The 11,728-nt window shown below is 38.5% G+C and overlaps 1 protein-coding gene across 2 annotated transcripts in view; it reads right to left on the bottom strand.

The window, feature by feature from the left end:
- ZMYM6 (zinc finger, MYM-type 6) overlaps positions 1-11,728 on the bottom strand; it is a 49,311-nt gene that overhangs the window by 11,168 nt on the left and 26,415 nt on the right. For both annotated transcript variants that reach the window (XM_011955359.1, XM_011955360.1), the window contains 2 exons: positions 11,239-11,379; positions 10,096-10,133 (listed from right to left, as the gene is read on the bottom strand). In XM_011955359.1, coding sequence (XP_011810749.1) covers positions 10,096-10,133; positions 11,239-11,379 — 179 coding nt within the window. The remainder of the gene's footprint in view (positions 1-10,095; positions 10,134-11,238; positions 11,380-11,728) is intronic.

Below are 11,728 nucleotides of genomic sequence, written 5' to 3'. Positions count from 1 at the left end.
GCCAGGATGGTCTCGATCTCCTGACCTTGTGATCCGCCCGTCTCAGCCTCCCAAAGTGCTGGGATTACAGGCTTGAGCCACCGTGCCCGGCCAAGTATTCTTAAATAATACAGGAAAGAGTCAATCAAAGTAGAAAGTTGATACATTTGAGTACCTCAAAATTTAAAACTGCTCAGATGATCCAGGATAATCTCCCTATTTTAAGGTTAGCTGATTAGTAACCCTAATGCCATTTGCTACCTTAATTCATCTTTGCCATGTAATGTAATATATTCACAGATTCTGTGGACAAGGACATGGACATCTTTTGGGGGGGCTACTATTCTGCCTATCATAATAAAGCTCTTAAAAAGTAAATTTTTTTAATCAAAAATAAAAACTTCTGTAAACAAAAGTCTTTATAAAACGAAGTTACAGGACAAACAACAGAGTGGAGGAATGTACTTAAAACATGCGTATTCACTCAGTATTTATTTCCTGAATGTTTACTACAAGCCAGGCACTGTTCTAAGCCCTGGAGATACAGCAGAAAACAAGACAAAGTTCTGCTCTTATGAGCCTTACATTCTAGAGGAAGGCACAAACAATAAACAAGTAAAACAAATAATATATAATGCTAGGTAGTGATAAGTGCAATGAAGAAAATAAAGCACCGTACAGGAATGGAGAGTGATGGCATGGAGGAGGGGCAATTTCAAAGTAAACATCTGAGCAGAGACCTTTTGAATTATTCAAAAGAGTAAGCCATGCAAAGGCCTAAGGTCAGAAGAGTTCAGGCAGGAAGACTATAGGTGCAAAAACCCTGAAGTGGGAAAAAGCTTGGCATGCTTTAGAAACATCAACAAGAACAAGGCTGAAAGACAGTAAGCAACGGGAGAATGATACATTTGGAGAAGTAGGCAGAAACTAAATTATATAGGATCTGGAAGGTCTCAGTTAAAAACAAAATTAGGATTGTATTTTAAATTTGATGGGAAGCCACTGGAGATTGTATTTAAATTTACTTTAAACAAAAGTAATACATGAACTCAGTGCAAAATTCAAAAGGTATGGAAGTACTGCGTTGGTGCAAAAATAACTGTCGTTTCTGCAATTAAAGTAATATATACATGAATGACTGCCATCTATCCAGACTCAACCTTGAACACAACCACTGTTCCCAGTTTCTTATACAGTTGTTCCCCATTATCTGCTGGGAATATGTTCCAAGACCCCCAGTGGTTGCCTGAAACCATGGATCATACTGAACCCTATATATATACACACATATATGTATATATGTGTATATATGTATATGGATATATTATGGATATATGTATATATCCATATATAGGCATAGTATATATGTATATACTGTATATGTATATATACATAATATATGTATATGTATACATATATACACACACAGATATGTGTGTATATATATAATTCCAGGTAGTGATAAGTGCTAAGTGTGATATATATACACACATATATGTATATAGGGTTTGGTATGATCCATGGTTTCAGGCAACCACTATGTTACCTGAAATATGTATACAGGGTTGTATATACATACACAATATGTATATTGTAATTATAACATATATAATATAATTATAATATATACTGTAATAAAAGTTACGTGAATGTAGTCTCTCTCAAAATATCTTAATGTGCTGTACTCATCCTTCTTGTGACCTGATAACTCAGATGGCTACTGACTAGTGATGGGTAGTATACACAGTGTGGATATGCTAGACAAAGAGATGATTTACATCCCAGGTAGAATGGCATGATATTTCATCGTGCTACTCAGAATGGCACACAATTTAAAACTTATGAATTGTTTATTTCTGGAATTTTCCATTTAATATTTTCAAGCCACAGATAAGCGGTACTACTATATATCCTTCTAGAGATGGTCTATGTAATCAAACAAAGTTGCTTCTGACTACAAAGTGTAGCCTATTATTATCAAGATTCAGAACCTTGCTCTCATCACTTAGCAAACTATCTTGGAGGTCCATTTACACAACATTGTATAAAGCTGCCTAATAACAGCTTGCATAGTATTCCATTATTAAATGTACCAAAAGTAATCTGAAGAATCCCTGATGAACATATCTAGGATGTTACAAATCTTTTACTGTTATAAACAATGCTACAATGAGTATGTTTAGACCTAAATTAATTCTACATGTGCTAGTTTATCTACAGAATAAAGTCTTAGAAGTGTTGTTGGTGGGTCCCAAATACACAATGTTAATTCTGATGGTACTGCCACATTGCTCTCCATAGACCTTATATCAAATTATGTGACCATTCTCAACAGATGTGGGCCTTTCCCAGTATCCTAGTCAATACAGTATTACCAAACATTTTGTTATTTCTCAATAAGTGAAAAATTATTTTACTTTAGTGTAGTTAGGTATTTTTCACATGTAAGCATTATTTGTAGTTCCTCTTCTGTGAACTCTCAATTCATATTCATTATCATTTTCCCTTATCTTTTCAAAAAAAATTCTATGCATGTTTAACAGATGTGCCAAAAAATTCAAAGATTCAAATAATACACAATGAAAAAATAATTTTCCCTTTTAAAATTCTCCCCTAGTGATTCAATTATCCTTAGAGGCAACCACTATTACCCATTTATTAGTTGTCTTCCAGGGATAGTCTACACATATATATAATTGTGTATGTGTGTGTAGCATAAATGGCACCATGTTACACAATCTTGTGTCTTTTTTACTTATGATATTTGAGACTGCTCTATGTATGCATATACTGAGCTGCCACATTCTTTTTTAACAACTGTGTAATATTCCATTGTTAGGGATATATACCTTGTTCAGTTTTAACTACAGCCTCAACAAGGCCACTATGTATGCCTGCACAGCAACTCCACGTGCCAGGCCATATAAATAGGTGTGAAATTCAAAAAGGGTACATTTCAGACCCTGCCCACATAGAGCTATTTTTTTCTAATTCACACAATAACTCAAGAGTAAATACACCACGGCCCTGACCACTAGTGAAATAATTAGGTTGTTTTCAAGCTTCTGCTACTACAAACAATGCTATGATTAAAATCCTTGTACATGCTTCATTTCATAAATGTACAAAATGTATCTGAAAGATAAATTCCTAAAAATGGAGTTTCTGGGTAAATGGTAGTTAAAATTTTAATAGGTTCTACTAAATTGCCCTCTGCAGCACTTTTATCAGTTTACACTCCTATTGGCAATAAGAATACCTTAGCAGTGTTACCCATCATTTTTCTTTGCCAATCTGATTAAACCATAGTTCTAACCAGCATTTCTCTCGTTTTGAAGTTAAATATCTTTGCATATGTTATTTTTGCCCATTTTCCTACCTGCATTTAAAATGATTCACAGAAGCTCCTTGGGGATTTTTTATTTTTGTTTTTGTTTTTGTTTTTTGGGACAGTCTCGCTCTGTCACCCAGACGCAAGTGCAGTGGCGTGATCTCAGCTCACTGCAACCTCCGCATCCCGGGATCAAGCAACTACCCGTGCCTTAGCCACCTGAGTAGCTGGGATTACAGGCATGTGGCAACACACCCAACTAATTTTTGTATTTTTAGAAGAGACAGGGTTTCGCCATGTTGGCCAGGCTGGTCTTAAACTCCTGCCTTTAGGAGATTTGCCCACCTTGGCCTCCCAAAGTGTTAGGATTACAGGCATGAGCCACCGCACCTGGCCCATAGAAGCTCTTTACTATTTAATAAAACTAGATTTTTGCAACATGAGTTGTATGTAACCTTTTCATTTTGTCATTTGTCTTTTGATTTTGAAATATGGTTGAATTTCCCCATTGATTCTTTTATGGCTTCTGGGTTTTGTGACATATTTAGAAAGACTTCTACACTGTTAAAATTTTTTCCTATATTTTTCTGTCTACATACTTACAATTTCTTAGGTATTTCTCCATCTGAACTTTATTTTTTTGTGAGGTACAAATCTATATTTTCTTCCATGTGTCTACTCAGTTGTCACAGCATTATTTATTAAATAATCCATATTTTTCCTATTGATCTGAAATGTCACCTCTATCATTACTAAATTCCCATATATTAAATATATGTTTGGGCCAGGTGCTGTAGCTCATGCCTGTAATCCCAGCACTTTGGGAGGCTGAGGTGGGTGAATCACGAGGTCAGGAGTTCAAGACTAGCGTGGCAAAGATGGTGAAACCCTGTCTCTACTAAAAATACAAAAATTAGCTGGGCATGGTGGCGCGCACCTGTAATCCCAGCTACTAGGGAGGCTGAGGCAGAGAACTGCTTGAACCTGGGAGGCGGAGGTTGAAGTGAGCCGAGATCGCACGACTGCACTCCAGTCTGGGCGACAGGGCGAGACTCTGTCTCAAAAAAAAAAAAAAACTCTGGGCCTATTTCTGGATTTCTCTTCTACTGGGTTTTCTGTCTGTTCATGCACCAGTACCAACTGTTTTAACTACGTAGCTTTATATCTGTAGTTTTCCCATAATTTCAATATGTGGAAACTAGCTCTTTGCCTTCTTTATTCTTTTCAGAATTTCATTGAAGGTTTTTGAGCAGAGGAATGACATGATCTGATTTGGGTTTTTAAAAGACCATTCTGGTAACAGTGTAGAGAAAAAAACTGCAAAGGACAAAAATGGAAGCAGGAAGACAGATAGGTCACTGCAATAATCCAAAAGAATGATGATGCTCAGACTAAAGAGGTGGTAATAGAGGTGGTAAGAAGTAGGGATCACTGAAGAGAAGTCTGGGGGGATAAAAGGGTTCTGTTTTAGATATATTATTTGAGATGGTTGTTAATCATCTAAGTGTAAATGTCAAGTCGGCAGCTGGATACATGAATTTGGAGCTCAAAGGTCAGGGTAAGAGAAATAAATCTAAATACATCTAGAAGGAATCAACCACCATCTAGGTGGTATTTAAAACCACAGGACTGGGCCAAGAGAAATGGCTCACATCTGTATCCTAGCACTTTGGGAAACTGAGGTGGGAGGATGGCTTGAGTCCAGAAGTTTGACACCAGCCTGGGCAACATAGCGAGACCTCATCTCTACTAAAAATGTACAAAAGTTAACCAGGCATGGTGGCATGCCGCTGTGGTCCCAACTACCAGAAGGCTGAGGTGGGAGGGTCTCAGTCCCAGAAGGTGGAGGTTGCAGTGAGCTGAGATCATGCTACTGCACTCAAGACCCTGTCTCAATCAATCAATCGATCAATAAAACCACAGGACTGCATGAGTTCACTAAAAGTAATGTAGACTGAGAAAAGGGCCAAGTATGATGTCCTGGAAGTTGAATGAAGAAAGTATTTCAAAAAGGAAGACAGAGTAACTGTGTTAAATACAGTAAATTGACTACCAGATTTGGCAAAATAAAGACTGATAGCATATTGACAAGAACAGTTTCAATGCAATGGTGCAGACAAAAGCCTGACTGGAATGACCTAAGGAGAGATAACAGATAAGGAGGCAGAGGCGGCAAAAACAGGCTACCTTTAGAGGAGTTTTTCCACAAAGAGAGCAGAGAACCGGGATAGTTGCTGGAGAGCCATGGTGTTAAAAAAGGATTATTCTCAGATAAGATGTAGGACTGTATATTTTTGTGTTGATGAAAATAATTAGTTGAAAAGGGGGAAAATCCAGATTAGAGAGACCACCTAAAAATCATTAAGAAAAAGATAATTCAACACAAAAATGGGGAAAAATTAAAAACAGGAAATTAAAGAAAATTCAAATGACCAAAAAACAGAAATATAAGCAAACCTACTGGTAATCAGTGACACACAAAATAAGACAACAATAAGATACCACCAAACAGATTGGCAAAAAAAGTTTAAATCTGACAACATTAAATGATGGTGAGGCTGTAATATATGGGTACAGTCATAACTGTTGGTAGGGATAAAAGTTGGAACAGCCCTAAAAATGAAAATGCTCTTTGACCTAACAATTCCACTCTTCCATTTCTACACATCTACATACTCAGAAGGAGATATATACAAGGATATTCACTGTAGCAGATATTTTTATTTATTTATTTAGAGACGGGGTCTTACTCTGTCACCCAGGCTGGAGTGTAGTGGTGTGATCTCAGCTCACCGCAGCTTTGACCTACCTCCTAGGCTCAAGCAACCCTCCCACCTCAGCCTCCTGAGTAGCTGGGACTACAGGAATGCACCACCATACCCAGCTAATTTTTTGGTATTTTTTATAGAGATGAGGTTTCATCATGTTGCCCAGGCTGGTCTCAAACTCCTGGACTCAAGTGATCCTTGGCCTCCCAAAGTGCTGGGATTATAGGCGTGAGCCATCACACTTGGCCCCAGAGGTTTTTTTTTTCTTTTTTTTTTTTTTTGAGACAGGGTCTCACTCTGTCACCCAAGCTGAAGTGCAGTGGTGCAATCAAGGCTCACTACAGCCTTGAACTCCTAGATTCAGGTGATTCTCCCATCTCAGCCTCACAAGTAGCTGGGACTAGATGCACTTGCCACCACCTCGCTAATTTTTTGTATTTTCAGTAGAGATGGGGTTTTGCCATGTTGTCCAGGCTGGTCTCAAACTCCTGAGCTCAAGAGATCTACCCACCTTGGCCTCCCAAAATGCTGGGATTACAGACATGAGCCACCGTGCCTAGCTGCAAAGATTTTTAATAGCGAAAACCTGGAAACGATCTAATGTTCATCAATAGGGCAATGGATAAATAAAATGTGGTACCTACAGGCAAAATATTACTATAATCAACAGGAATGTACCAAACCTACTCAGTATCAACGTGGATAGATATTTTTTAAAACAATATTAAATATTTTCCATGGATCTGTAAATATGAAAGATTACTAGATCGTCTAAAAGCACATACACTAAACTCATAATAGTAGTTGCTTCCAGGGATGTAAAAGGGAGATGAACTGGTAGCAGTGATTAATTTTTTAAAAAAGAAGAAAAAGGTAGGGGAAAGAAACTGAGCAAATAAACCAAATCTAACAATGGTTAATTCTGGATGGTGGGAATATCATAGAGCAGGGGTTGGCAAACTATGGCCTGTGCACCACGTCCAGCCCACCATCTGTTTTTGTAAATAAAATTTTACTGGAACATAGCCACGCTCACTCTTTCATGTATTATTTATGGCAGCTTCTGCACTACAATGGCAGAGGTGACAGAGTCTACAGTTGCAACCATAGAGCCTGCAAAGTCTAAAATATTTACTATCTAGACTTTTAAAGGAAAAGTTTGCTGAGTTTTACAGATTTTCCTCTTTGTAGTTTCTGTATTCTTCACCTTTCCCAAAAATTTAAAACCATTTACATAACTTGAGGGAGATCCACAACAAAGTTCTCAGAGAAACCAAGAAAAGATTCTAAAACTGTCAGGTTTGTTTGTTTTTTTTCATGTTGTAAGAGCACTACATTATTTATTATTATGCTTTTTATAGACTAAAGTGAAAATATTAATCAAAACTATTCTGTAACATAGTTTAAATGACTGGTGAATTATAGAAATACTCCACATAGGGGCCGGTTACAGTGGCTCACGCCTGTAATCCCAGCACTTTGGGAGGCCGAGGCAGGTGGATCACGAGGTCAGGAGATCGAGACCATCCTGGCTAACATGGTGAAACCCCGTCTCTACTAAAAAATACAAAAAACTAGCCGGGCGAGGTGGCGGGCGCCTGTAGTCCCAGCTACTCAGGAGGCTGAGGCAGGAGAATGGCATAAGCCCGGGAGGCGGAGCTTGTGGTGAGCTGACATCCGGCCCCTGCACTCCAGCCCGGGCGACAGAGAGAGACTCTGTCTCAAAAAAATATATATATATATAATTTATTGCACAATACGGAATATTCAAATAAATACCAAGTTAACTTAATGACAGTTCATTATCTAATGTGGTATGCTGCTTGAAAATAATTAAGGAGAAATTACTATCATCTTCCAATAACACAAATAATGAGAGGGTTACGAGACACTAAATTAGGACAAGCTATCTCTCCACATTTCAGTGAAGGCTGGTCTGATTCCTTGGAAGACTTTTGCTAAAGAATGAATCTAATGTAGTTTAAGAGTTTTTCTTTCACTGAGGATTTCTTGGTATGCAGACACATTTTTCATCTTTAGATTTGCCACCACGAACAGCAATCCACATTTAGCTCACCTTCAAAAATAGTAATTGCTGCTGAAATATGGTCAAAAGCCTATGGCAGTCACTTTACTGTCAGTTGTGCCCAAGGCCCGGCTTGACTGCTAGGACCCTCTTCCAGCTGCTTTTGTTTTTCTAATTCTAGCAAGACTTCCTTTATTAATCCATGGGGGTCAACCCAAGCAAATATTCAATATCCTCTTCAGGAACTCTATGCAAATCTACCTTCTGTTCTACTTGCACAGATTCCTTATTAGCAGGTGTTATGTTGTTATGTTGTCTTCCAAGTTAAAGCCTCTTTAAATTATGGTAAGGCTGAAATGTTTTGATAGCTTTGGAGTTAGCAGATACAGCTTGCCGGCTCATTTTTATATTCCTAAAACCTTGGTGAGCTTTAAAATTGGAGAGCCAGCCATGACTTGTAGTAAACCTTTTGTCTCACTGTCACCTCTTTTCAAATCAAAATCAGAATACTCATGCCTTAGCATAGATGATAGATTGCCCTCAGGGGTGCATTACAGCAGCATTGATCTTGCAACTTGTGTTACCAGAACTTTTTTCCATTTATTCCATTATCAATGCCTGGTTATAATTTTTATGAACTAAGAGGCATACCTGCTTTAATACTGTTTTCAGTTTTTTGAGCACTACCGCTAATATTCTGCAGGATACACTCTCCTAAATTAATAGCATGAGATATCACAGCAGTGGTTTGGTCATCTTCATAGATTTTTTTATCACATCTAACTTTCATTCTAAAGTTATTAAATTTGGAACACATTTTTTAGCACTAGCACCACCACTTAACATAACACTTAAATGGCATTGTTCTATGATATGAAAAAGAGTTTTAATTATATCAAGAGCAAATGTTAAGACAGCAGCACAAGCTGGGCGCCATCGGCTCATGCCTGTAATCACAACAGCTTCAAGGTTGAGGTGGGAGGATCACTTGAGGCCAGGAGTTTGAGACTAGCCTGGGCAACATAGCAAGACTGAGACCCTATCTCAACAAAAGAAAAAAACAAAATAAGCTGGGCGTGGTGGCAGACACCTGTGGTTCTAGCTCCTCAGGAGGCTGAGGTAGGGGATTGCTTGAGCCCAGGATTTCAAGGTTGCAGTGAGCTATGATCATGCCACTGCACTCCAGTCTGAGCAACAGAGCAAGATCCTGTCTCAAAAGAAAAAAAAAAAAAGGCATAACAGTCATCAGAAATATTAACCCAAGAACTGATACAGTATCATGTGATACTAATAAAGAATGATGGGAATTTTGTTTTCCTGCTAAAGTGATGCTGATACAAGGCAGCAATGCCATAATTTGCAGTCAGCCTGCCAGACTTGAAAGTATGCATTTCTTGAACATTTTTTTTAATTTTGAGAAGTCTCACAATATTTCAAATTTGAGACATAAAGTGAAAGTCTAAATGTACTTTTACTTTGCACTATTTTCAGTCTCACATAATTCAAAGTTGCATAAAACAGGACTACACTGAACTTTCGAAACTTAAAAGGAAAATACTTGAATATAGTAAAAGAGAAAAATAATGTAGTTTTGTTATTTCCAACCAGGTGGAATTAACAAGAATTTAAATAAATTAAAGAACCTGAATATAAATAATAAAATAAATCAAGAATGCATTCTTACTAATGATCTAAGATTAAACTGTAAGATTCAAAACAAAAGCGCACAATATATCACTCCACTATTTTAAAGACTATGCTTGCCACTATGAACAGCAATCCACGTTTACATCATCTTCAAAAACAGTAATTGCTGCTGAAATATGGTCAAAAGCCTATGCCAGTCACTTTACTGTTAGTTGTGCCCAAGACCCAGATTAATGACTAAGACCCTCTTCCAGCAAAAAGAAAAGTACTCAGATATATTAGAATGCTATATCCAAAGTGAAAATAAGCCCAAGTGGCATTATCAAGAAAAGTATCAAACTCACATCTTGAATGATCTTTGCTGCCTCTTTAGAAACTGCACCTGTTGTAAATTAAAATAAACATTATTATCTGAGAATATACAGAAGTAAACACTGAAACTGAGAAGTTACTTTCCTCCCATTAAGCTGGGCTAGAGTCTAAACCAGAATTTCTCAGAAAAATGGTACAAGGAAACTGCATCAGTATCACCCAGGGTGCTTAATATTGGTAAGGATTCATGGGCCCCAACCCCATCCAACTGGCAGTAAAGGAATAGGAATATTAAAATAATTTGGGCTCCTAAAAAAATAGCATTTCCTGGGGAGTGTCTCTGAACCTTCTATGGCTCAAGAGCCTGCCTGATTAAAAAAAAAGAAAAAAAATTAGCCCAGTGTGGTGGCCTGTAATCCCAGCACTTTGGGAGGCCAAGGCAGGAGGCCAGGAGCTCCAGACCAGCCTGGCCAACATGGTGAAACCCCGTCTCTACCAAAAATATAAAATTATCTGGGTGTGGTGGCAGGCACTTGCAAACCCAGCTACTCAAGAGGCTGAGACAGAAGAATTGCTTGAACCTGGGAGGTGGAGGTTGCAGTGAGCCCAGATAGTGCCGTTGCACTCCAGCCTGGGTGACAGAGTGAGACTCCGTCTCAAAAAAAAAAATTAAAAATTGAAAAAATAAAAATAAAGACACTTCCTTTCCCATCCACACCACCTTGCTTGCTACCCACTCCCCTGAGGCGGGGGTGGGGGGCGGTAGGAGGGGGTGCATGTTCCCCTACATCACATGAAGAAAGGTATTACCAGTAAGAACTACTGGCCAGTGGCTCACACCTGTAATCCCAGCACTTTGGGAGGCCGAGGCAGGTGGACCACCTGAGGTCAGGAGTTTGAGATCAGCCTAGCCAACATGGTGAAATCCCGTCTCTACTAAAAATACCAAAATAGCTGGGCGTGGTGGCAGGTGCCTGTAATCCCAGCTACTCGGGAGGCTGAAGCAGGAGAACTGCTTGAGCCCAGGAGGCAGAGGTTGCAGTGAGTTGAGATCGCGTGATTGCACTTCAGCCTGGGCAATAAGAGTGAAACTCTGTCTCAAAAAAAGAGAACTACTTAGGCTAGACAACACTCACTTCTATGGCTTAGCCAAATGTCATTATATCAAGTCATACCTTTTAAAACACTGTTAGTGTTCCCTGTAGATAAGGCAGCAGGTATTTTTGCCAATGACACCACACTGGTTATAACTGGTGTTGTATCTGTCCTTGCAGAAGGGAGCTCCATCACAGCAGTTTTCGCTTTAGAAATATTTACTGATTAAAATAAAAAGTTAAGACCTGGAATAAGCAAAAGGGTCTCTCTCTCATACACACTCATACTCACACACAAAACCCTGTTTAGTAACTAGGTTTTCAAGAAGCAATACAAATATCTGATTCTGTATAATGTTAGGTTGGGTGACTCTGGTCAGATTAGTGTTCATTAGGACTTAAAGAGAGTCCAATTCTATAAAATTATAAACCTCAAATGACATTTAACAGGTAGAAATACAGGTGCTGGATACAGTAGCACCAGCCTGTAATCCCAGCTACTTGGGAGGCTGAAACAGGAGGATCACTTGAGACCAGGAGTTCAAGACCAACCTGGGCAACATAGCAAAAC

The sequence above is a fragment of the Colobus angolensis genome, unplaced genomic scaffold (genome assembly GCF_000951035.1).
Source record: "Colobus angolensis palliatus isolate OR3802 unplaced genomic scaffold, Cang.pa_1.0 Scaffold4, whole genome shotgun sequence".
Classification (NCBI taxonomy): Eukaryota; Metazoa; Chordata; class Mammalia; order Primates; family Cercopithecidae; genus Colobus; species Colobus angolensis.
This window is presented reverse-complemented; position numbering and strand designations above follow the sequence as displayed.